The sequence below is a fragment of the Borostomias antarcticus genome (assembly GCF_949987555.1).
Source record: "Borostomias antarcticus genome assembly, chromosome: 6".
Taxonomy (NCBI): domain Eukaryota; kingdom Metazoa; phylum Chordata; class Actinopteri; order Stomiiformes; family Stomiidae; genus Borostomias; species Borostomias antarcticus.
Genome location: NC_140239.1, coordinates 10,746,563 through 10,772,075, shown reverse-complemented (window position 1 = coordinate 10,772,075; position 25,513 = coordinate 10,746,563). Strand labels below are relative to the sequence as shown.

The following is a 25,513-nucleotide window of genomic DNA, read 5'->3' as shown; positions in this document are numbered from 1 at the left end:
GCTCTGGGACCAGAAATGGAACCAATCGTGAAAGGTCAGTGTTTACCACGGTGCTTGTGTTTGGCCAGGCTGTCCGTCAATCATTGAACAGGCCGGCTACCGGCTACTTCTCACTTCGCTGTGCATGTGCTCCGAAAGTGCTCTATCATCATGACCCACATTCTCTATATTATCTCCAGACCTAGGTTATTTATTGCAGCCAACCTACAGTATTACTGATTTTAATTAACTTTTTGACGTTATCTGTTTTTTTTGTCCGTTGTCTTGTTTTTTTCTCTGTAGCACTTTGAGATTTGTTTTCAAAACGTGCATAAAAGTGCATTACAAATACAATGTATTATGATTATAGTATGCCTAATTAGTATTAGTATTATTATTATTGTTGATGTTGTTATTATTATTATTATTATTATTATAATTATTTACGGTTTAGATGTCTCCTGTATCACCAGACTCCACCTGGCGATGCTTCAGTGAACTTCAATTGTTCAATTGTAACTGCGGTCGCACCAAGTGCTGTCACAAATAGAAATCCTTCCTGTACCTTTAAGAAGGTAAGCGTCGGGTGTGGTTTGGTTTGACTGTCCTAAAGTTTCCGGATAAACGCTCCCAAGTAAACAGCTTAGATATGGGCAGGAAAAAATACAGCCTGTGATATTTACTGATAGAGAAACTATGGCTTTACATGCTAATAGTGGGGGTTTAGGGTAGCCTATGTAAGCGTACCAACAGGTAGGCTTGCCAGACCTTTACAGACAAGCTTTTTGGCCACGTTGGGTTGTTATGAAGGTGAAATCGAGAGGAACCATGAATTCCTTCGCAATTACGAGTTTTCTACTTTCATTCATGCATTGGACAGGTGAGTGAGGGTCAAGTCTTCTCGTGGCAATTGGATAGATGTTCCATTGAAACACAGACAGTTTCAATAATTTACACTATCTGTGTGGGCCATCTGCTGTTAATGTAGGCTATCTAATTCATTCCCGTTGTCCTTTCCTTGGGGGTTTCAGGTATAGGAGGTTCGGGTTCAGGTGAAACCGTTCTTGGAACTCTGGGAGAGAGTGTTCTACTTCCGTGTTCCAGCCTTGGGAGAAACGGCACACCGTCTTTCACGCGATGGACGAAGGATGGAGAGGTTCTCTTGGTCCGCAACCACACCTCGAGCCCCGCAGCTGAACAGCGTCTTGTAATATTGGACAATGGGAGCCTGAACATCCACGAAATAGCTCTGTCAGATGAAGGGAGTTATGTTTGTGATTCCTCATCTCAAAATAACAACACTCAATCAATTATTGCATTGCAAGTAGTCAGTAAGTAACTTCATTTGTCGAGTGAACCATGTGATTGTGTGTGTGAATGATGTGATTCGACATTGGAATGAATCGTAAGGTATAGGTGTCTCCTTGACATGGTCAGAAATAGCTTGAGGCACATTGCTTGAAACTGGTTCTGCAGGATTATTTGGTTTAAGTGTTCTATGGCCGGGACAGGCCCACACAGAAACACCACGTTCTTCATTTCCTTTCATGGTATAAACACTGATGACTTGGTCTACTCTGTCTGACAGTGCTGAGCAACATTAACATGAATTTCTATGGCGTCCAGTAAAATGCAAGCTGAAGTGTTCAGCAAAATCTACAGCAATAGGAAAACGCAATGCGCCTTGTTTTAGCTATGCATTCAAATTAATAGAGATCGTCTGCTTTGACAACACCGTCAGTGAACTAATCATCTCTACCTGCATGTCACCCTCCTCTAGGTGGGCCAGACAATGTCACCACAGACGTCACCGCCGCCACACTGCTGCCGAATGGGACGCACGTGGCTTACCGGGGCTCCACCGCGGCCCTCAACTGCTCCGGCCCGGCCCACCCCTCCCAGAACCTGTCCTGGGGCTTCCAGGCGGCCGGTGGGAACAGCACTGTCTCCCTGGCCTGGGGCGTGCGGCCGTGGCTGGCTCTCAACATCCTGGACATCCAGCCCAGCTCCCAGGGAGTGTACACCTGCCAGGCCCAGAACAGTCTGTCTCAGAGGACAGCGAGCGGCCGAGCCACGGAGCTGCTCGTTTACTGTAGGTGACTAGCAAGGGTAAAAGGCTCTGTTATGACCCATCACACTCTTACTGCGGGGGTTATCCCAGAGAGGGGGTGTTGTTGTGGCTTATTTTTTTCCCATTGGCACTTTTGGCCGTGCCGGGTCAAACCACGGCGTGGTCATTTGTTTTCCCGTGACCAGTTAAAGTTAAAGTCCCAGTGATTGTCACACACCCGAGCTGAGGGTGGTGAAATTAGTTCTCCGCATTTGACCCATCCCCTGGGGGAGCGGTGAGCAGCAGCGGTGCCGCGCTCGGGAATCATTTGGTGATGTAGCCCCCCAATTCCAGCCCTTGATGCTGAGTGTCAAGCAGGGAGGCAATGGGTACCATTTTTTTAAAAATAGTCTTTGGTATGACTCGGCCGGGGATCGAACTCATGACCTCCCAGTCTCAGGGCGGACACAAGGCCACTGAGCCGGTGTTTACTGTGTCAGCCTGAACCGGGCTCTCTCCGGGGTGGGGCCAAAGTCCGCCAGCGCGAGTGTCCGCATCCGTGTTTAACTGTGTATATAAAAACAATCGCACAAGAATAGCTGCCAATTTGCGGATTTATTGCGACTATAAATCACAAAGAAACAAAATCTCAAACTAGAGCTAAGACCCATGGGAATTTCCTCCCGTGGTAGGCTGTGTTTTTGTTGTTGTTTTTTAGTTCCTGTGTACAATCTAACGTGCCGAGGGCATCATCAGTTAAAGACACGCCTTCAAGAGGGATTACCTTGTTGTTATGGAAATGCTGATCCCAGTTCGCTCGGCTGACGTTCTGAGTCAGATCTCACCAAGCCAGCACAAAAACTGCTCTAGTACTCTACTTCGCCCTCCAGAGACAGTATGTGGCTGCTTGGTTTACCTTCTGGGCTGTGGTCAGTATACTGTAGATATAATAAATAAAAACATGACTGCTTCCATCTGAGTTCATTCATCCAGTAAGGAAATATTTATTTAAATTTTGTGTCCCTGCCTGTCTCTGGGTACTGTCGTCTTTTAGAAAAGTTTGCGTATTGATATAATGTATAATTATTGTATGTATATTTATGTGAAATATACATACATGAATGTATTATATTTATCAATCAATCAACCAAAGCTTTATTTGTATAGTGCATTTCATACCCAGAGGCAACACAATGTGCTTTACAGAGAACAAGGGAGGTGGGCGTAGGTCCCACCCCTACATATTCCAGAGGGAAGCATTATGTGAACTAATTCCTGTTTCCCTTCAGATGCCCCAGACAGACACCCAGACTGTGAGTGGAGAGTGGAGGAGGACCCCAGGCGCGTGCTGTTCACCTGCAGCTGGTCCGGGGCGTACCCGCCCCCCACGCTGCTCTGGGGGGAGGAGTACGGCGAGGGGGCGGGCTGCGTGGCCGGACAGCTCTACGCCCCCCAGCAGACCGCCAGCCTGCCGCTGCTGATGAACCGCACGCTGCTCCACGAGGGCCTGACGTTGAGGTGTGATGGCCATCATCCGGCGCTCCAACCAGGGGATGACAACGTCTGCTCCTTCACCCTCAGTAAGAGACATCATAAGAGAGCCGTCTCTCCTCCGTTCAGCTCAGTCCATAGTTGGGCCGCTTCTGTGAAGCTTATAAAATGGGAGACGTGTGGGAAATTCTTACAGTGTACAGTACATCAAATCAAACTTTATTTGTATAGCGCATTTCATACACAGAGGCAACACAATGTGCTTTACAGAGAGAAATGGGGGGTGGCCTACATGTTCCAAAGGGAAGCAAAAAAAACAGTTTCACCCGTAGATACACTACCCACGTCGCCATCAGCGTTGCGTCAACGTCACGTTCTACCTGCTTGCTTTTAGCACTGATTATACTGATCTTAGTCACTTGTTTACAAAGGAGATGCATTTGTGAGTTCTGGTGAGTAGTAGTACACTGACTGCTACATTAAATGCAATTATTGTAAGTTGCTGTGGATAAAAGCGTCTGCATGATATGTAATGTTCCACAGAGCACGTTATTTAGAGAAATTATAAGGAGAGCTTTTTCTGATAGAGAGCTACAGGGTGTGGGACAGCATAGGTAGAATAGATTAACAAATCATGCCAGAACTCTTGTCGTTATGCGTAGAAAACTATCTAACAAGGACATTGTTAGAACGTGATACTTTCTCGATGGAACAAGATGAAGATCTGTAATAATGTGTTTTCTTGCGACCCATAGCTTATGTGGATTGCCTTTTATTTATTTTTATTTTTTTACACGAGCCACTACACCAGAAAACATGACTGGCATGTCTGGCATGTCTAAGGTCCGAGAGCTGCGGTGGAGCACAGCGCTTTTGGACGTCTTCCAAAACAAACAAACAATCTAGCTCAAGTCCTTTGTTCACACGGCGTGTTTCTGATATCCTACTGAGCAAAGCCACTCAGACAATGAGAAAGATGCCAAAAGCCTCTGCAGGCTACATCCTCTGCTTATTACCACACCTTTACATTGTCATTCAGGCGGAGAGCGTGTTCAGAGGCTTGTAAATGCAACAATCACGATTTCCTCTGGGGAAATCACCGATCTGACAAGAGGGGATTGGTAACAGTTGACTAGAGACACATGTTTACCTGGGATGTAATGATTCACTCAACTCACGATTCCATACAATTTACGATACAAATTTCTCATGATTTTTTATACAAAATTAGATTATACAAATTATGATTGACAAATATTTTTTTGATTATTTCTTATACAAAAACTTCAAAACATGTCTTATGTTTTCTATATGAAAGTATTTTTTATTTCTGAGGTTGAATGCATATTTCCTATTTCAACATGTCCAGCAGCCGAGGCCATGGCTTTGTCTTTCGTTGCTGAGCTGTCTCTAGCTGGTCTCTAGTCTCTAGCTGGTCTCTAGTCTCTGTACAGGTGACGTAGGACATTCAAGAGGCAGTTGTCCTAGCACACCAAAATCAAGAAGGACACCAAAATCAACCCGCCGATCTCCACTGCACAAGTAGAGTAGTGGTTAGAGCGGGTTCAAGACCCAGTGGGGATGACTTTATGTTATCATCAGTGTAACTGCTTTAGCAGCAGCAGCAAACCCCCGGTGGGGGTTGGCCTCCGCCAGGGCTGCGCTTTGTCACCAATCCTGTTTGTGATTTTCATGGACAGGATATCGAGGCGTAGCCGTGGGGAGGTGGGTTTGCAGTTCGGTGAGCTGGGGATCACGTCGCTGCTTTTTGCAGATGATGTGGTCCTGATGGCATCAGCTGCCTGCGACCTCCAGCACTCTCTGGATAGGTTCGCAATTGAGTGTGAAGCGGCTGGGATGAGAATAAGCACTTCTAAATCTGAGGCCATGGTTCTCAGCAGGAAACCGGTGGCCTGTCCGCTCCGAGTAGGAAATGAGTCCTTACCCCAAGTGAAGGAGTTGAAGAATCTGGGGGTCTTGTTCACGAGTGCGGTGAACTGGTGCGGTTCTGCAGTCGCTTTACCGCACTGTTGTGACGAAAAGAGAGCTGAGCCAAAAGGCAAAGCTCTCGATCTACCGGTCTATCTTCGTCCCCACCCTCACCTATGGTCATGAAGGATGGGTCATGACCGAAAGAACGAGATCACGGATACAAGCGGCCGAAATGAGTTTTCTCCGGAGGGTGGCTGGGGTCCCCCTGAGAGATCGGGTGAGAAGTTCAGTCATCCGGGAGAGACTCGGAGTAGAGCCGCTGCTCCTTTGCGTCGAAAGGAGCCAGTTGAGGTGGTTCGGGCATCTAGTGAGGATGCCTCCTGGGCGCCTCCCTAGGGAGGTGTTCCAGGCGTGTCCAGCTGGGAGGAGGCCGCGGGGTAGACCCAGGACTAGGTGGCGGGACTACATCTCCGCACTGGCCTGTGAGCGGCTAAAGATTCCCCAGGCAGAGCTGGTTGATGCTGCTAGGGAAAGGGATGTCTGGGGCCCCCTGCTGGAGCTGCTGCCTCCGCGACCCGACCCCGGATAAGCGGATGAAGATGGATGGATGGTAACTGCTTTAGCCACTGACTGCTACCATTAATGTTATGGAAGCTGCGGCTAGTTGTTGTGAGCCCATGACCTAACTGGCTATCCCGCTCTTATTGTGCCGGATTAGCATTGGAAGCATTGGAACTGATGTGTCCAGGCGACAAGACCTATCTTAATCTTAATTATTTCATGTCATTTCAATTCACAGCTATTTCAGTGGCATGACTAGCTTCTGTCCTACCAGTCCTGAACAGAAACAAGCCAGCCACGCACATAAGCCAGGCTGGACCTGGTTCATCTCATAGATTTGAATGGTCATGTGTTTGTATCGATTGTTAACTGTTGCATCGTTACATGCCTAATATCCAATGACGTTAGATCACAGCAGATTATCTCAAGGAGGGAGGGAGGGAGGGAGGGAGGGAGGGAAGGAAGGAAGGAAGGAAGGAAGGAAGGAAGGAAGGAAGGAAGGAAGGAAGGAAGGAAGGAAGGAAGGAAGGAAGGAAGGAAGGAAGGAAGGAAGGAAGGAAGGAAGGAAGGAAGGAAGGATGGATGGATGGAAGGAAGCGAACAGGGCCTTAAACTGCTGTCCTTCCTCGTCTCTCAGGATCCCCGTACCCTAAAGGGGAGCCCCTGGTGTCTGTCCTGGAGGGCACCAACGTCACGCTGACCTGCACGGAGGACAGCTCCATCCCCCCGGCCAACACCACCTGGCTCCGGACGGTCCAGCAGCTGGCCATCGCGCCCGGGCCCAGGCACCTGCTGTCGCTGGAGGGCCCCGTCCTCACGCTGACCATCCTCAACGTCTCCAAGCTGGACGAGGGCCTCTACTTCTGCAGGAGCGAGAACCCGCTCATGGTCCAGGAGCTGGAGGTCTACCTCACCGTCAAGAGTGAGTGACCGGGGGGAGGTGTGTGTGTGTGTGTGTGTGTGTGTGTGTGTGTGCGCGCATGTGTGTACTTGTGTATGCGTGTGTGTGTGTATGAGGAGGTGATTAGAATCTGCAGTACCAGAATGGAGGTCTACCTCACCGTCAAGAGTGAGTGACCGGGGGGAGGTGTGTGTGTCCGTGTGTGTACTTGTTTATGCGTGTGTGTGTGTGTGTATGAAGAGGTGATTAGAATCTGCAGTACCAGAATGCCCTCATTGTCTCGTGTTACAAATGTAGGACATCGCTAGAAAACAATGTTTGGATAAAACGGACAAGACCACTAACGCTGTGTAAATTTACGTTAGAGGTGTACAGTACATCAGAGATTGACTAAACATGCGTCCTACTGTAGGTCACGCATAGAGACAGAGTGAGACTCGAGCCAGAAGACATTTGAACCACAACATGGCCGTCGCAGATGAATGAACGCCACACCTCGATAATGCTGTCAAACCTGTTGTCCCGCCTGTTGAGAATCACTTCCTGTTTTTTTTGTGACTGAAACGTGTCGTGTCGGTTCCATGGATGTATTAATAGTCGGTTCCCACAGCTAGCTCGGCTTACACCGGAGCCATCATCGGGATCTTCCTGGCCATCCTGATAGTCGGCTCGGGCGTGGTCATCGCTAAAACCGTGTACTCCAGCCGTGACAGGATCTGTCTTGGTAAGATGTTTTGTGTGTTTGTTTTTTTTAGTCATGATCAGTTTTTCCACTGGTTACAAGAGCTTGGAAATATCAAAATCACATTATCCAACAACAGATCACCTGCTGATTACAAAGTAATTTAACCTATGCAGTAGTAACGTGAGTTATCATCAATGCTTTGTCAGTCAAATACCGACCCTCTAAGCTCATACATGCTCTTCATATCTTCACCACCAGGTCATGGATTTGGGTGAGTATCACATTCCCGAGTCGAAGTCACAACCTTAACCCTGCGGAGGAACAACATCAACGCTGCCACACCTGCAGCGCTGTTTAATAGAAGCTTGAAAAGGAGCCGTTTGAGTTGTGTACGCTGCGTAGGGGTCAGGGGTTAACGACTGGCTGCTGTCACAGGCGTGTGCAGGAGGAGCCGTGCGACGTGCTGAGCCTGGTGGAGTCCGACGACGAGGACAACGTCTTCCGCGACGCGGTGCCGCGCCTGCCGCCATTACCCAACGGGCTGAGCAACACCACGCTAGTACAGATACACCGCATCCCCTCTAGTGAGCTCCCGTCAGACACTACATCGCACTACTGGCATTTAACAACAAACAAACAAACATTAAGACACTTCTATCCAAAGCGACCTTCAGTAAATGTATTTAACGTAGGTAGTCAGTGTACTACTACTCAGTCAGAACTCACAAGTGCATCTCCTTTCTAAACAAGTGAGTAAGAGCATAATCTAGTTCAGTCTAATCTAGTTCAGTCTACTTAAGTCAAGGAAAAAGGGCAGCAAGATACAAATACAACAGCTGCTTATTTATCACTTCAAGTTGAGCTGCACTTACTGTCATTTCTAGTTGTGCGCACGGCCTTCATGCGCTGTATGTGTAGCTTTGTTCCAGATCTGCAGCTGATTCAATGGTGTTTTCCAGGTGACCACGAGGACACAGACATCGTTGATCAAGATCAAGTCCAGCAGAGAAACACAGACCCTTTGAATCTTGTAACATTTTAAGTGTTGAAAGTTTTTTTTATAAGTTACCTTTGAAAAGCAGATCAAACCAGGCTTATTCTCTTACAGACTGTGAACATGGCATAGTATTTGACTGTGCAAAATTCCCATCATTATCTCTGAGGTAATCAAATGCAGGTGATTGTATTGTTATTTCTATGAATTGTGTATAGCAAAATAGTGTACGTGGCTGTGTTTTTTGGTCTTGTTTTTTTGTACATAAAATTCAATTTACATAACATGTATTTTACAATTCCTCTTTTAAGATCTTTGTGTGTGTGGAGGGGGGGGCGTTTAGGGAGATGATGGAATCTGAGATAATGTGAAGAGTGTGATGATGCCATGATGCTAACACAACATCCATGAACATCACGACCACCCAAGAACACAGACCGCCTCAGGCGGACCTGTCTCCAGTACGGAACAGAAAACAAGAGCACGTGTGACATGCAGCCAATGGGAGGGAGGGAGTCGACTACAGGAAATCAGCTGTTGTGTTGAAGGAAATTATTTGCATATGAGTCAGATCCTTTGGCAACATTTCAAAGTTATAAACGCAACATTGTTTAGACCGATCAGAGTTCAGACTTTCGAAAGACGGATATGCTCTCCCGTTTTTATGGCGAATCTCATGGCAGGTTGAGGTTCTCATTTCGCCTGGAACGGTAGAGGAACCAGGAAGTGAATGGTAACTGATACAAGAATGTGATGAGCTGATCGTATCAACATTAATATTGCAGTCAATGATGTGTTCTTCGGAAGAAAGGACACACCGAAGGCCTATCCCTACATGTGAGTGTTCCCCTCAATGTTTCAGCTATTCGAGCCCTTGAGCAGAAATGTATTTTCCATCGTAGACCAGGTGTGGAGAAGAGAAGCGCCTTCTGTCGCAGATAGGGGCCGCTGTAAAGACGATCTACCTACGGGGCGCGGAGTAGGATCATGGATGTATTAGTAGGACTTATCAGTTTCTTCCTCCATCGCAGCACCACCAGGTTGTATCAGACACCTTCTGGAGCTGAGGTCCGCGCCGCCTCCGGCCCTGGACGGCCGAGCGGGCTGCGAGACCTGGAGCGTCGACTTCTCCCCGGGCGGATCGTGGTTCGCATGGTCGATGGGCCACGGCACGGTGCGGATGGTCGCCTGGCCCGTTCAACTTAAGTAAGTGAAAAATAAACAGCACTCCGTTTCTATACTAGCTCATTATTATTGATACGTCTATCTGGGGGTGTAGTGGTGACTCAAGAAGTCGGTATACTCCACTCTGACTATAGAAGTGGGCAGAAATGTTTAGATTACTGTAACCCTTGTAGTACCAACATTCAGAAGAACATGAATTGGATTTCCCCTATATTACTAGAAAGCGCAGTTTCTCAGCTTTCACGAAGTGGAATCTTTTCGATTTAAAATATGTTTTTAGATTTTGCCTGCAAGATGGTCTTAATCAAAGTTAAAGTAGGGTGGGTCCATGGATAAAGAAGTGGGTATACCCCATATACCTCAGTATACCCTCCACTACACCACGTCTATCAATCCCACCTTCTTCAGCGGAAAGGACGCCCCTGGGAGGGACAGGGAAGACCGGACCCTGGCCTGCGGTCAGACAGTGTGGGGGCTGGCCTTCGGACCGCGACCGCCCCGGACGGCGGCGTCCAGCGAGGACCAGGCCGGCCTGCTGCTGGCTGCCGGGCTGGAAAGTGGCGTGATCAAGATCTGGAGCGTCGAAACCGGTGGGACATCGTGCTCGAAATGTGTAACTAAAGAGCTAGAATACCAGAAGACTAGCTGTTAATTAGCATGTTTGCGATCGTTAGCGTTTATACATGTTGTTATAACGCTATTTTTCACTGTAGTAAGACTTGTGGTTGTGACCTCCAGGTCACCCTCTCTATGACCTCAGAGGTCACGACGGCATCGCCAGAAACCTGGTGTTCCCTCCCAACGGAAAACTGACCCTGGTGTCGTCCTCGCGAGACCAGACGTTAAGGATATGGGATCTGACCCAGAGAGGTGAGGCCCGTGGTTCTGGTCACGGTGTGAGCTGAGGAGCAGAGCTATGGAGAGTGTCTGGCCAGTGTTCGGTCCAGCTTGTGCTCTACTGCGTCCTGTGTGTGCGCTTCCTCTCCGTCAGGTAAGCAGGTGCACGTCCTCTCCGGCCACAAGGACTGGGTCAGCTGCTGCTGCGTCTCCCCCGACTGCAGCATGATCGCCTCGGTGGGCAGGTTCGACAGGGTGAGTAGCACGGCCGGGGTCCTCGTCCTGGTTCTGGGTAGTCAGGTATCACGGCCAGGGTCCTGGTCCTGGTCCTGGTTCTGGGTAGTCAGGTAGCACGGCCAGGGTCCTGGTCCTGGTCCTGGTGATGTCAGGTAGCACAGCCAGGGTCCTGGGGCCGGTTGCACAAAAGATCTTAAGTTTTTCCCTTAAGTATGACCCTTAAGGGTTAATTTCCCCTTAGTTAAGGGGATTACTTAAGGGTGTTGCACATAATCCCTTACAAGGTTTCCTTAGCTAAGGGGAAACGTTAAGGGTTTTCATACAAGGAAAGAGATTTTACAGCAGTAAAATTGTAGTTTCCATGGTGACCATTGGTTTGCTTGCACGTGACCGGCTATCTGTCACAACACTACACTGGGACGTCCTGAGACGCTGGGGAACATGTCTGAGGAGAAAAAGAGAAAGCCGAACTGGTCTGAGGAAGAGAAAGTTGATGGAGTGGATTTTTCCGATTAATAAATTGCTCCTCGTCCTGGGTGGGTGCTTGAATCTTGATGTGGTCCCGTCTATCGCACACTTTCGGGAAGCCGGCAACATTAAAAAAGTGCGCCGCTACCGCATCCTCCTCCCGTTTAGATGGGAAGTTGACCACCTCATCCAGCAGACCGGTAAGGGCGTTTGAGACCCGGTGAACCACACGGCACACAGTAGAACGGTGGTCATGAATAATGTCTGCGAGGACCGACTGAAAAGATCCCGTCGCATAAAATCGGAGCGCAATCATCAATTGCAACGGGGCTGGAAGCGCATAGCTTCAGAAGGTTGGGTGGTCCAAGCCCAGGCGGTCGGACAAGTCAAAAATGGACTGTCGATCAAATCTGTAATTAAATATCAGTTGTTCCTCACTAAGAGTGTCTAGTGGGTTCTCCCTAGCAGAACACTCTTCTTGGGACTCGATTTCCATCGTTTATGTTCATAAACGCAGCCATAACTTAGCTAAGGTTGGGGTAGAGGTCCCTTATGTTTTTTCCCTTATTTTGCCTGCTAAGGTCTTTTGTGCAACACCTTAACTGACTTTAAGGGACTCCTTAAGTATTATACCGAGATAAGTAGAAAACCTTAAATACTTGAGGGACATCTTAAGGAAACCTTAAGGGGAATACTTAAGGGTGTTTGTGCAACAGATTTTATTTTAAGGAAACCTTAAGTCAGAACTTAAGGGAAATATTAACTTAAGATGTTTTGTGCAACCGGCCCCTGGTCCTGGTGATGTCAGGTAGCACAGCCAGGGTCCTGGTCCTGGTGATGTCAGGTAGCACGGCCAGGGTCCTGGTCCTGGTTCTGGGGATGTCAGGTAGCACGGCCAGGGTCCTGGTCCTGGTTCTGGGGATGTCAGGTAGCACGGCCAGGGTCCTGGTTCTGGTTCTGGGGGTGTCAGGTAGCACAGCCAGGGTCCTGGTTCTGGGGGTGTCAGGTAGCACGGCCAGGGTCCTGGTTCTGGGGGTGTCAGGTAGCACGGCCAGGGTCCTGGGGATGGGGTTGGCTGGAGACAACAGCGCTGTCTGTCCTGGTGCTACGACAGACAAATTGCACTTGAACAATAACTATTCTTCTCTCTCTGTTCTGTCTTCTCCCACCCCCTCTCTCTACCTCTCCCCTGTCTCTCTCTACCTCTCCCCTGTCTTTCTACCTCTCCCACCCCCTCTCTCTACCTCTCCCCTGTCTCTCTACCTCTCCCACCCCCTCTCTCTACCTCTCCCCTGTCTCTCTACCTCTCCCACCCCCTCTCTCTACCTCTCCACCTGTCTCTCTCTACCTCTCCCCTGTCTCTCTCTACCTCTCCCCTGTCTCTCTACCTCTCCCACCCCCTCTCTCTACCTCTCCCCTGTCTCTCTACCTCTCCCACCCCCTCTCTCTACCTCTCCACTGTCTCTCTCTACCTCTCCCCTGTCTCTCTACCACTCCACCCGTCTCTTACCCTCTCTACCTCTCATCCTCTCTCCCATCTCTCTCCCCGGTCTCTCTCTCTCTGATCAGATGGTGTGCCTGTGGAGCCTCAGGTCCTACACGTTCATCAGGAGCCTGAAGACCGGCGGCCGCCACGAGACCTTCTACCTGCTGGCGTCGTGCGACTTCTCCCCGGACGGCGCCCTGCTTGCCGTCGCCGCCTTCACGGGCGACGGCTGGTGGATCGACCTGTGGGACCCCTACACCACACAGTGCCTGGCCTCCATGGTGTACGTCCACGCTCCCACACTAATAACCATGTCATAGTGTAATAACCATGTAATAATAGCACCGTGGGGTCGTTACTACAGTGTACTAACATGCTCCAGACGCAACCTTTACAGGGTAATAATCATAGGCTGTACACCCTGTAGTATCACTATTCTGTAGTAACGCTATAATAATATAATAGCCATGTAATAGCATTGTGGGGTTGCTAACACCGTGTGCTCACATCACAGCCTGGACAGTGTTGTCATTGCAGTACATGGGTCCTGTCTGTCTGTCCTCCTGTGGTCCAGTGTGGGTCCTGTCCTGTCTGTCCTCCTGTGGTCCAGTGTGGGTCCTGTCTGTCTGTCCTCCTGTGGTCCAGTGCTGGTCCTGTCTGTCCTCCTGTGGTCCAGTGCGGGTCCTGTCTGTCTGTCCTCCTGTGGTCCAGTGCGGGTCCTGTCTGTCTGTCCTCCTGTGGTCCAGTGCTGGTCCTGTCTGTCTGTCCTCCTGTGGTCCAGTGCTTGAGGAAATGCGTGACTCGTCTCCTCGTTGCGTTTGTCTCAGGGACTACAGCGACATCCGTGGGAAGAACCAGATCTCTGCGCTGCAGTTCTCTCCCAGCGGCTTGCACCTGGCCATCGTCACCGAGGACAGGTGAGGGTCCGGCTGGGCTCAGCTCAACGGGGGGGGGGGGGCGTCCACTAGACCCGAGAGGAGCTCCCAGGGGGCGGGGCCAAACCTGGGGTTTTCAGTCACAAACAGGGCTACCATTCCAAACAAGCCCTGCTCTACGTGCACAACTGCTTCTGTTTTTTTTTATTCTCCTCAATGAAGAACTTCCTTAGTTTTTAGATTCTCAACACGGGAAAGGTCAATGTTTGTCTTGTTTCCTGGGCTTGTTGAGGTTAGCGTTTGTCTGTTGCCATGGTTCCAGGGCCCTGCAGGTGTGGGAGCCGGGTCAGCGCCGGATGCTGCTGCGGACCCAGAAGGACCACGCCTCCAACGGACTGTGCTGCGCCTTCCATCCACAAGGGGGAGTCGTTGCCACGGGGTAAGACACTTTATTTTGATTGGAGGGCGTCAGTCCTCTCCACTGAGTTCAAGGCCCTTTTTCATCTCTCTAATGCTGGCGAACACTACAGGGTTTTTGGGCCGATTTATCCCCGATTCACCCCTCCCGACAATCGGGGGAGAAATCTGGTCTGGAATGCTGGTCGGTACCGAGGTTGGGCCCAGGTGATCTTGTAATGTGAGGGGTTTACAGATCCAATCTTATACCTCCTGATCGGCTCGCAGACCCATCAGGGCGGCCCCAATAATATCAAACATGTTTGATATTTAGATTATTACATCACTACTTAACAAGTGAAGCAGTGGTTTGTTGCTCCCTCAGGTACGATAATATCCTGTAGTGTGTGATGAGCCGTTATTTTCAAATCTTGTTGTGTGTTCTTGTTTGAGATTCTGTGAAGATTCTCCATATGTGCAAGATGCAGCCCTGTTTCGAAATCGGTTAGGATTTTAAATATCCTGTAGTGAGTCTGACATAAGGATGTCTGCACACGGACGCAACCAACTAACCAACTCCCAGCATTCTTAAGTTGGCAGTTGTTAGAATGTTGGAAGTTTAAAATCCAGCGGCAGAATCCACCCAACCGACGCCAACAGTCACCAACAAACATGGCACACCAATCCAACGTTGTTTGGGGCAGTGTGCAGGCACCTTAAAAATGCACCCCTCCCTGCTTAAGTCTCTGATCTAAAATGATTGGATAGATACATGTTTCCCTACACCACCAGTACTCACATAGCTACAGTATACTCCTTAGTGCTACCGTCCTCATCCCTCGTACGCCTCCCTCCCGTGTGTCGCTGCAGGACCAGGGACGGCCACGTGCGCTTCTGGAAGGTTCCTCAGGTGGTGCCCAGCCTGTCACACCTGTGCCGCTCCGCCCTGCGCCTCACTGTCCCCACCCAGCAGGTCCAGGCCCTGCCCATCCCCGCCCGGATCCTGGACTTCCTCACCTACCGCAACATCCCCGGGGCCTGCTGCTCCCCCGAAGACCAGGATGACGAGGACGGGGACAAGGACGAGTGGGGGCGCTGAGGAGTGCGAGTCCTTCCTAACCCACAACCCGGAAATAAAGACCAGCTGACAGAGCACACAAATGTTTTACTCTCTCAAATATATCAGAACTTTTTTTCCATGTACAGCTCTGTGATTATCAAGTATATACAACTATATTTTTATTTGAGATGATTTGTATATATACATATGGATTTATAATATGAAAATGTTTTGTGCAATCTACTACTGAACTAGAAAATTTGAATAAAGTAATTTCTAACCTTGTGAGTGGATATTGGTGCCGTGACTGTGGCCTTATGACATGAACCACACCAAACACTGGGCTTTATAAGATATTTTATTAAAGATTATTAATTTTCAGAAAGTACAACAAAAAAAAACCTTAGCAATACAAATTGGACTGATGAAAAGCACAAATTGGTATTCCTTCCTTGTGTTGTATAATGATGTGTAACTGATCTAAGGCAGTGGACCCTCCGTTATACAAGACACCAACAGTCTTTCAAATAGAATGTCCTCACCCTGGACAACCAAACCATGAACCCTCAGTCTGCAGAGCTGGAGGGCGGAGCCAGGGAGGACCGCCATACTGATTAGACCTACTGTAGGGCCCATCCTTTAAACACATCTGTAAAACGTGGGATGACTATAAAAGTGCTACCTCTTATCAAATGCGTTGTCTGAACTATGGAAGCCAGGTGTGACGATCCTGGACTTTAGGAGATCTAGAGTCCGTGTTGAGAGGGGGGAGCTGTGGGTTTCCTCTCCGGTCTGAACTCTGGAACATCCTGGCATCCTACCCTCCCTGAGGTCATCTGACCTAACAGGACCAGACAGGTGACACCCTGCTCCTCTGACCTAACAGGACCGGACAGGTGACACCCTGCTCCTCTACACAGCCGGGGTCAAACAACGCTGTGTCAGATCGGTGACTTTCACGAGGAAGGTAGGAAGGCTGCGTCTCTAAAGGGCTGGAGCGGCCCCGGGGTTCGGCCATGACCCAGAATGCACCTGGGGGCGGCGGCCCTGTGTTCTGGGGCGGCAGGGTGCTACGAGGCCTCGCTGACCACCATGTCTCTGACGGACTGGAAGGCTGCCACCAGGGCGCTCAGCTGGATCTTCTCGCTGGTGCCCGAGGCCAGCCGGTACCTGGAGAGAGACCAGACACACACAGGTCAGGGTGCAGGTTAACAGCTTGATCAGGTAATGGGAACCAACACCTGTGTAGAATTAGTATTTGTTTTGAAGTGTTGATTGTTTATTTGTGTTTAATTCAAGTGATGGGTTGTTGTTGTTGTTTATCCAACTGTGTTGTGGTTAGTGTTGGTTTCATACTGAACGTTACGTCACTCACTCAATGTCCGCCAGCTTTATGAGCAAGCCCATCCTGATGGCTGGGGGGAAGTCCACTGAAAAGCAGGTAAACACACATTAAATAAATGAGTAATTCTACACCAGAACATAAACACAGCACATCACCGTATGTAACACTGCCATGGTGACACTAACATGGGGAGCCCATTTTCTGGAAAGACCTGCTACACTCGGAGAGAAGACGCAACAGAAAAACGTTTGAGATCAAAATGAGCTAGCATAATATATATAAATAAAAGAAGACGTTTAAACCCGACGCGAGCGCGTCCTGGACCGAGCCTGCCGTTCTCCATCCACTCCCCCTACAACGAGAGCGCCGGTAGCCATAGCAACCGCGAGGGGGTCTCCCGGGAAACCGGAGCAAGTGAAACGCGTGGAGTCAGTATGCAGATGGTGTCACTAACAGAACAGGCTGGGATCCGCTCTCACTGGGGCTCTGCTGCTGACGCCCGGGTGGATAGACCAGATAAAGCATGCATGTGTGTATTGTTGCTTTTTCCATCACACAAAAGTGGCTCAACCCAACTCTACTCGCTTTTTGGGGGATTTCCATTGCGCTAAAGGCGAGTAAGAGTCGATTCGCTACTTCCCCCCCCCCCCCCCCCCCCAAGTCATCTCCTTCGAGGTTCCGAGCAAGCTGAAGTGATCCGAAAACACTGCCGACTGCTGATTGGTCAGGAAAATGCACAGGAAATTCCAAAAAGAAAACAATTTGTAAACAAATCATTTGCAGACGACTGTTCACCGTTAGCTCCGTTTCTCAAACAAACACTGTCCATTATTGTAGTTGGTACATCAACACTGATACAGAGATACCCTGACACCGTCCACACACCTAGTAAATCCTGGGGGAACACTGAGACCAGGATGTACAGTGTTACTAGAGACCAGGATGTACAGTGTTAGAGACCAGGATGTAGTGTTTCTAGAAACAGCATGATGGGTCTGTCACTCTTAGTACATGTATAAAATGGTTAACCATCAACTCTTGGTACTCTTGGTACAGCTGCTTTTATCCAAAGGGTCGCTTTGGATAAAAGCAGCTGCTGAATGGCTAAATGACTAAAACATAAATATATGTACGAAATTAGCCTGAAAACATCAAAAACCGTGGAGTCCCCCTTTAAAGTTACCTCTGTGTATGAGCAGGTGCACCTCTGTCAGGATGTCATGCAGCGCCAGGCCCTTCAGCGTCTTCAGCTGGAGGATCTCTGAGAAGAGAACAGCTAAGGACCATATATAACCAGGTTATAGCTAAGGGCCATATATAACCAGGTTATAGCTAAGGACCATATATAACCAGGTTATAGCTAAGGACCATATATAACCAGGTCATAGCTAAGGACCATATATAACCAGGTCATAGCTAAGGACCATATATAACCAGGTCATAGCTAAGGACCATATATAACCAGGTCATAGCTAAGGACCATATATAACCAAGTTATAGCTAAGGACCATATATAACCAGGTCATAGCTAAGGACCATATATAACCAGGTCATAGCTAAGGACCATATATAACCAGGTCATAGCTAAGGACCATATATAACCAGGTCATAGCTAAGGACCATATATAACCAGGTTATAGCTAAGGACCATATATAACCAGGTCATAGCTAAGGACCATATATAACCAGGTCATAGCTAAGGACCATATATAACCAGGTCATAGCTAAGGACCATATATAACCAGGTCATAGCTAAGGACCATATATAACCAAGTTATAGCTAAGGACCATATATAACCAGGTCATAGCTAAGGACCATATATAACCAGGTCATAGCTAAGGACCATATATAACCAGGTCATAGCTAAGGACCATAGATAACCAGGTTATAGTTAAGTACCATATAACCTGGTTATAGCCAAGTACCATATATAGCCAGGTTATAGCTAAGTACCATATATAACCTGGTTATAGCCAAGTACCATATATAGCCAGGTTATAGCTAAGGACCATGTACTGAATAAAGTGTGTAAAACGATTCCATTTTACAGCCTGCAAAGCAACAACAGGTGAGAGTTTCAACTGTCAAATCTGGTTGCATTTCCACTACACTCTTCCGGCTCACCTATTGGAGATGTGCTCCGGGCCGTTTCAGACAGTATACTGCTCCCCCCGCTGAACCCACACATGCGCGACTGACTGATTTCACAATCCATCAACCATGAAGTGTGTACAGTAACCATGCGGGGGAGGGGGAGGGAGAGAGGCAGAGAGAATATGAAGGATACGGTTGTAGGCGGTGGTGAAGTCCTTGTTGAGGGCCCAGTCCAGGATGTTGGCGATGTCCGAGCGCAGAGGGTGACCGGTGCAGGTGTAGACGGTGTCCTCGCTCACCGTCCCGTACGCCATGCTGGTGCTCTGAGGGGTCCAGCGACAACACTCAGCCATCAGGATGATTATTCTACACTTCAGAACCCCTCGCATTCACCCACCAGCTTTACTAAATCGCTGGTATTTCCATCCTATAGTAACGCATACAGGATTGATTTAGCATGGTGCCCAACATTAAGGTGACCAACATTATGCTACACTTTATGCACTCTGGATAAAGGCGCCTGCTAAACAACCTTCCACAGCACTAAGGTAAACCAGTGAGGAAGAAATCATACATACAGGCCTGTTAGCAGTAGTTTGTTAGCACTAGGCCTGTTAGCTGTAGGGCTGTCAGCAGTAGGCCTGTTAGCTGTAGTGTTGTTAGCGGTGGGCCTGTTAGCATTATTGTTGTTAGCAGTAGGCCTGTTAGTTTAGTGTTGTTAGCAGTGGGCCTGTTAGCAGTAGTGTTGTTAGCACTAGGCCTGTTAGCTATAGAGCTGTCAGCAGTAGGCCAGATAGCAGTAGTGTTGTTAGCAGTAGGCCTGTTAGCTGTAGCAGCAAAAGGCCGGTTAGCAGTAGTGTTGTTAGCAGTAGTGTTGTTAGCAGTGGGCCTGTTAACTGTAGGGCTGTTAGCTGTAGTGTTGTCAGTAGTAGACCAGTTAGCAGTAGTGTTGTCAGCAGTAGGCCTGTTAGCTGTAGGGCTGTTAGCTGTAGGGCTGTTAGCCGTAGGGCTGTTAGCCGTAGGGCTGTCAGCAGTAGGCCTGTTAGCTGTAGGGCTGTTAGCCGTAGTGTTGTCAGCTGTAGGCATGTTAGCTGTAGGGCTGTTAGCCATAGTGTTGTCAGCTGTAGTAGTATTATTAGCTGTAAGGCTGTTAGCTGTAGGGCTGTTAGCCGTAGTGTTGTCAGCTGTAGGGCTGTGCTGCTGCCTCACCTGCAGGATGTTCAGGGATCTCCTCATGTCTCCTGATGACAGGGTGATGATAGCCTTCATCCCATCTGGACTGATATCAATGCTGCAAATGACATCACCAGGGGCTCAAAGCTCAGGCACAGTCTCGCAAAGAGAGTGGTGTGAGTGTAACAGGGTGGTGTGGATATAAACAGACAGGGTGGTGTGGATATAAACAGACAGGGTGGTGTGGATATAAACAGACAGGGTGGTGTGAGTATTAACAGACAGAGTGGTGTGGATATAAACAGACAGGGTGGTGTTGGTCTAACAGGGTGGTGTGGGTGTAACAGGGTGTCGTGAGTATAAACAGACAGGGTTGTGTGAGTCTAACAGGGTGGTGTGTGTCTAACAGGATGGTGTGTGTCTAACAGGGTGGTGTGGGTGTAACAGGGTGGCGTGAGTATAAACAGACAGGGTTGTGTGAGTCTAACAGGGTGGTGTGTGTCTAACAGGATGGTGTGTGTCTAACAGGGTGGTGTGGGTGTAACAGGGTGGCGTGAGTATAAACAGACAGGGTTGTGTGAGTCTAACAGGGTGGTGTGTGTCTAACAGGATGGTGTGTGTCTAACAGGGTGGTGTGGGTGTAACAGGGTGGCATGAGTATAAACAGACAGGGTTGTGTGAGTCTAACAGGGTGGTGTGGGTCTAGCAGGGTGGTATGAGTATAAACAGTGGTGTGTGTCTAACAGGGTGGTGTGGGTCTAACAGGGTGGTGGGGGTCTAGCAGGGTGGTGTGAGTACAAACAGAGTGGTGTGTGTCTAACAGGGTGGTGTGTGTCTAACAGGGTGGGGTGGGTGTAGCAGGGTGGTGTGGGTGTAGCAGGGTGGTGTGTGTCTAACAGGGTGGTGTGTGTCTAACAGGGTGGTGTCGGTGTAGCAGGGTGGTGTGGGTGTAGCAGGGTGGTGTGGGTGTAAACAATATGTTTGAATGTCAGTACGCAGGTCCACAGAGTTACAGTTGAGTACAGTTGAGTACTTTGAACTGAGTACAGGCATGAAATACGAGATGATTAAATAACATGCATGGGAACGCGAAAACACGCAGACACCCAGAACCCCCCCCCCCCCCCTCCCCCATGCCCACACAGACAGACCTCTCCTGCTGGATGACATGCTGCAGGCGCGGGATCATCTGGTCCGGGATCAGAGGTCCGAATCGGAACCTGGTGCATCGCGACTGCAGGGCCGGGATGATCTTTGACAGGTAGTTACAGATCAGACAGAAGCGCGTGTTCTCTGTGAACTTCTCTATGACTGGGGAGAGGGAGAGAGAGAGAGAATGGGGGGGAGAGAATGGGAGGGGGGAGACACCCTTACATTAGAGACCTAAATCAATCCATTACATACAGTAAGCGCCTTCAGTAAACCTTCAGTATAATTCTAAATAATCTGGTCTCATCCAGACATCACAGAGACATGTCGTAACCATGTAATAGCGTGCATTGATGCACTTTTGTTAATAAAGCACCATCACTCTGCTCCGCTCTCACATCCATAGTTTCCCTGTGACCGAAGAGGTCTGACTGTACCTCCGACCCAGCCAACATGGCCGCCTGTCAGCTGACCGTGTGGGAGCCAGCGGGTGAGCCCCGCTTGAGCAGATGGTTACCTCGCCGCAATGCATTCTGGGCGTCCTGCGTCATAGCGTCTGCCTCGTCCAGGATCACCAGCTTGAAGCCCTTCCTGGGAGGGGAAGGAAATCAGTTCAGACGGTGCTGTCGACTGAGGATGAAGGACTTGTACATAGTGCTCATAAGATAACTAACATATAAACAAATAAACAAAGTACAAAGAGATTACATACTATGAAGTCGGTCTATCTATAGCATTGAGACCGTCTTACTTGAATATGGTCCTGGTCAAATAACATTGAATGTGTCTCACTTGAATATGGTCCTGGTCTATAACATTGAATGTGTCTTAGTTTGATATGGTCTTGGTCTATAATATTTAATGCGTCTTACTTGAATATGGTCTTGGTCTATAACATTGAATGTGTCTTACTTTGATATGGTCCTGGTCTATTTGAGTCTCTCTTACTTGAATATGGTCCTGGTGCTGGCGAAGCTGAGGATGGGCCCTCTGACCACATCGATGCCACGGTCATCTGAGGCATTCAGCTGCAGAGAGGAATTAATGAGTTAACTGACCAATTAAAGACGTGTAGCTAGGGCAAACGTGACATGTGTAGTTCTTCACTAAGCCCACTGTTCTGTCCTCTGTGTTTAAGCTATTAGCAGAGAGTAGATGTATGATGACTTCCAGGCGGTGATGCATCGTGCGTTAAGACTATAGAGATAAACATTGACAACCTCAGGGAAAGACGGTTCTGCTGTTTTTCAGTGTAGCTGCCCTCTTGTCCAAGAAGCATCTGTTTTTCAATATTCTTCCAGTGTCACTTTTTAGTGCTGACTTTTCTGTGCATGGTTGCTCTTGTCCGGCAGTGAAACCAATGGGCTGTTCCCGAAAAAAGCAATCCCCACCTGACCCTCTAGCAAACGCTAAAGTGATCAGAAGCATTTCCAACAGCATTTGGATCCAGGTCTGGTGTTAACCCAGTGTGGAGTTAAGCATCACAAAACATGGGCAGAGCCAACACAATAGCTTTGGCGTTGGTGTAATAAAAACCTCTGTGAAGAGTTAAAATGGAATAAAGTCCAAGTAAATCGCACCTTGTGTGCCAGATATGCTACCGACAGCTTGCTAGAGTGCAGGACTCGTTAACCGTACTTGAAAAGTGTAAATCTGCGGTCAGTGACCAATAGGAGGCCAGATCAGCCTTTCCGCACAGCTCACTATCTGCGCGGGCCAATCAGCATCCAGTTGAAAATCCGACCCGATTCTCATTGGTGTCCACGAATATCACAGCTTGTTCTCAGAAGTTCTTGCCATAGCGAGAGCTTCTGGGTACTCAGAATAGGTGTTAACTAAACTCCGTGGTACCGGCCCCAGGCCCTGCGTACCTCCAGGACCATGGAGTTGAACTCCTTGTCCCTGTAGAGCTGGCGGGCGCAGGCCAGGATGGTGGAGGTCTTGCCGGTCCCCGGGGGGCCGTAGAACAGCAGGTGGGGCAGCTTATCCTCGCTGATGAACTTCTGGACTAGAGAGGAACACAACCGGTTCAACAAACTAGTGTGCGAATGTGATATTGTCTTCAGTTTATTAAAGTTTCTTTGTTTTGTATAAATCATTCTAGCTGACGTGTCCCAAACTAAATGATCAGATTGACAAAGGGTGTACGGTACTTTGAGGAGTTATTGTTCTAAAGCTGAGACAACAAGCGGCAGTAAACACAGCAGCATGCCGTCCCATGTCACTTCCTGAGACAACAGCGTCAAGCCCAGCAGCATCATGTCACATCACTCAACTCACTGGTGGATAAAATGTCCTGGTGGGAGATGAGGTCGTCCAGCTTCTGGGGTCGGTACTTCTCCACCCTGCAGGGAACAGCGACAGAGATCCAAGTTAATATCACAGATCTCACATACGATAACTAGCTGGTGCTAGCTCTCACCGAGATAGTCACGGGTAGGCCTAGCTAGCATAAACGTTTAGCTAAATTAGCGGAGTCGGTCACTTCGCTACGCCTACATTTGCTAGCTATGACCCCGACTATTTAACGCTAGCTAGCTTGCTACATTCCCGTATTCGTCCTTGATAGGGGTAACTGGATATAGCAGATTCCCTCATCCATTAGCAAAGTTTCTAGCTAGCTTGTTAGCTATTAGCATAGTGGTGCAAGTCCCAGCATCTGCTCGGTCACAGTCAATGTACCATGGTAAATTTCTGGACTGCAGCGCCGTTCTGTTTATCGATGCCATGCCAATGGATGAATAATATTTCCTCTCTGGCTAAATTCCCGAGTCTTTTTCGGCGTGGATAAACAGGTCTCTCTATGGCCTCTCCACCTCGTAGCTGTCTCTCTAGTGAAAACCCTTGGCGCGCTGCGCTTCAACGCGTGCGAACTGCGTAGCGCGTCAGAGCACAATCTGTCCCCATCCAATCAGAGCCGGTCCTCTGTTGTGGGCGGGGATACCGGATAAGGTATTTTACGCGCCAAACGAGGCCAAAGCTCTTTGATCTTTGACGTTACAATCTCTTCTCTTACATCCATGGTTACAATAACTTGTATACAGTGTAAACCAATTCTTCTCGAAGCACTCCTAATAGTAACAACTACAGTTTCTCCATAATGCTGTGCATCTATACCTCACCCAGTGTAGCGGAATGAAACTAGGTTTTTGGAATGTTTAGTCTCCAAGGTTAGATAAATAATATTGATTTATATTTAGCCTCATATTCGGACCCCCCACCACCAGGTTTTCTGCTTATACTCGTGTGATTGGAAACAACATTTCTCAAGCAGACTGCAACATGTCACTGTGACTGTAGGCCTACACCGTACATTACATGTGACGAATAAAAATAATCTTGCATCTTCTCAGACTGACTGACTGGGATTCATGATTCCATACATTACATTTGCATATTTAGTTTTCAAAGTCTAAATATATAAGAGACCATGCTTAGTAATATTCTTTATAAATAACAAATAATTTGAAGGTATTTCTAGTCTAAATGAATCACTGTATTGAGGAACACCTGTATAACAGAGATATTTGGCTTTTACCTGGAATGCAACGGGTGACACTAATATAGAGGTGAGGTGTTTACTGTATGGTTACCCTGCTCTGTCTGTCGGGGAGAATCACAATCAGATTTGGAGCACCAAGCCTTTTCAGCCCAGTGAGACACAATGCTGGTTGATGTCTCTGCGGGTGACACGGAGGAAATGTCAGAAAAATCTCAGACCGGCGACGACCTGCCTCACCGAAGAGGACACGCTCGTGCTCGGCGCCCACTGTGTGTCCCGTCCCGCCCGCTAACGGAACAGGACTAGCGTGTCACCGTGGATCATTCAGCAGGACGCACGGTGTCCTGCCGGGATTTCATTTATGATCACGATGAGGCCCCAGCCAGCGAATACCTGTAGTGGAGATCATTTGAGGTGTGTGTGTGTGTGTGTGTGTGTGTGTGTGTGTGTGTGTGTGTGTGTGTGTGTGTGTGTGTGTGTGTGTGTGTGTGCGTGTGTGTGTGTGTGCTCGCGGTTCCGATGTGGCATGGGAGTGTGTGTGTGTGTGTGTGTGTGTGTGTGTGTGTGTGTGGGTGTGTGCGTGCGTGCGTGTGTGTGTGTGTGCGTGCGTGAGAGTGAGAGAGAGAGAGAGGTTGGTTTGTGCACGGTGGTAAACAAAAGTTGTCGTTTAACGTGCCTTTTTTATTAGAGCATAATATCTTACTGTAGCCTAAAATAGCCTACAAGTCACTTGATTCTGATTCTGATTCAAGGATGTTTATATCACATTTGGAAGAGGTTTTTGAGTCCAAGCAGTGAGCTCACTCGCTGCATTGATACCCATCTCGCGAGATCTGGGCCAGCATCTCGGCGGTCCTCTCCTCCTGGCTCCCCGGCGCTACGATGCTGTTGCTGCGGATTTGATTGACGGGAAACATGTCGGTGTGCTGGGAGCGAAACGGGATGCAGCCGCTAGCACGGGAGACGACGGGGAGTACTACCAGCACCCAATTCACACATCACCTTTAAAATGACAACACGACGCCGGTTTGTCCCGATCTCTTGGTTATGACGCGCTAAACGGCTTCGTACATCTCAAAATGAACAAACGCTCACTGGATTTAGCCAAAGCC

General features: G+C 48.7%; 3 protein-coding genes and 1 long non-coding RNA gene across 5 annotated transcripts; 3 read left to right on the top strand and 1 right to left on the bottom strand.

Annotated features, from left to right (window-relative positions):
• Positions 1-15: 15 nt before the first annotated feature.
• vsig10 (V-set and immunoglobulin domain containing 10) lies at positions 16-8,641 on the top strand (the record flags this gene model as incomplete). Its single annotated transcript, XM_084439995.1, has 8 exons — positions 16-34; positions 1,760-2,071; positions 3,319-3,609; positions 6,651-6,935; positions 7,525-7,638; positions 7,858-7,870; positions 8,035-8,183; positions 8,559-8,641. The coding sequence occupies 8 exons, from the start codon at positions 16-18 to the stop codon at positions 8,639-8,641; spliced, it is 1,266 nt and encodes a 421-aa protein (XP_084296121.1).
• A 505-nt stretch (positions 8,642-9,146) lies between these two features.
• Positions 9,147-15,383, top strand: wsb2 (WD repeat and SOCS box containing 2). The gene is made up of 9 exons (XM_084439546.1): positions 9,147-9,430; positions 9,625-9,799; positions 10,187-10,368; positions 10,517-10,648; positions 10,770-10,870; positions 12,890-13,089; positions 13,634-13,723; positions 14,004-14,120; positions 14,948-15,383. Exons 1-9 carry the CDS (start codon positions 9,382-9,384, stop codon positions 15,174-15,176), a joined length of 1,275 nt encoding a protein of 424 aa, XP_084295672.1. The 5' UTR covers positions 9,147-9,381; the 3' UTR covers positions 15,177-15,383.
• A 223-nt stretch (positions 15,384-15,606) lies between these two features.
• On the bottom strand, positions 15,607-23,717 carry rfc5 (replication factor C (activator 1) 5). Of its 2 annotated transcripts, XM_084439549.1 has the most exons (11): positions 23,582-23,717; positions 23,180-23,244; positions 22,771-22,907; positions 21,848-21,927; positions 21,417-21,490; positions 20,902-21,061; positions 19,787-19,868; positions 18,771-18,900; positions 17,666-17,743; positions 16,513-16,567; positions 15,607-16,307 (listed from the first exon to the last, which is right to left on the bottom strand). In XM_084439549.1, exons 1-11 carry the CDS (start codon positions 23,626-23,628, stop codon positions 16,208-16,210), a joined length of 1,008 nt encoding a protein of 335 aa, XP_084295675.1. In that variant the 5' UTR covers positions 23,629-23,717; the 3' UTR covers positions 15,607-16,207. The 2 variants fall into 2 exon arrangements, with proteins under 2 accessions (XP_084295675.1, XP_084295674.1); XM_084439548.1 differs by lacking the exons at positions 15,607-16,307; positions 16,513-16,567; positions 17,666-17,743; positions 18,771-18,900 and having other exon boundaries at positions 19,115-19,868.
• Positions 18,986-21,423, top strand: LOC311310131. The gene is made up of 3 exons (XR_014630488.1): positions 18,986-19,125; positions 20,896-21,011; positions 21,306-21,423. It is a non-coding gene; the product is annotated as an uncharacterized lncRNA (long non-coding RNA).
• Positions 23,718-25,513: the final 1,796 nt, after the last annotated feature.

Bases quoted from the DNA above. Each gene is read 5' to 3' on its own strand.
- wsb2 (XM_084439546.1), top strand. From the start codon at position 9,382: ATGATGTGTTCTTCGGAAGAAAGGACACACCGAAGGCCTATCCCTACA. The intron at 9,431-9,624 runs GTGAGTGTTCCC...CCTCCATCGCAG, and splicing joins CCGAAGGCCTATCCCTACAT to CACCACCAGGTTGTATCAGA. The intron at 13,090-13,633 runs GTACGTCCACGC...CGTTTGTCTCAG, and splicing joins CAGTGCCTGGCCTCCATGGT to GGACTACAGCGACATCCGTG.
- rfc5 (XM_084439548.1), bottom strand. From the start codon at position 23,628: ATGGCATCGATAAACAGAACGGCGCTGCAGTCCAGAAATTTACCATG. The intron at 23,245-23,581 runs GTACATTGACTG...TGTTCCCTGCAG, and splicing joins CAGTCCAGAAATTTACCATG to GGTGGAGAAGTACCGACCCC. The intron at 21,491-21,847 runs GTAAGAGAGACT...TTCCCCTCCCAG, and splicing joins AGCACCAGGACCATATTCAA to GAAGGGCTTCAAGCTGGTGA.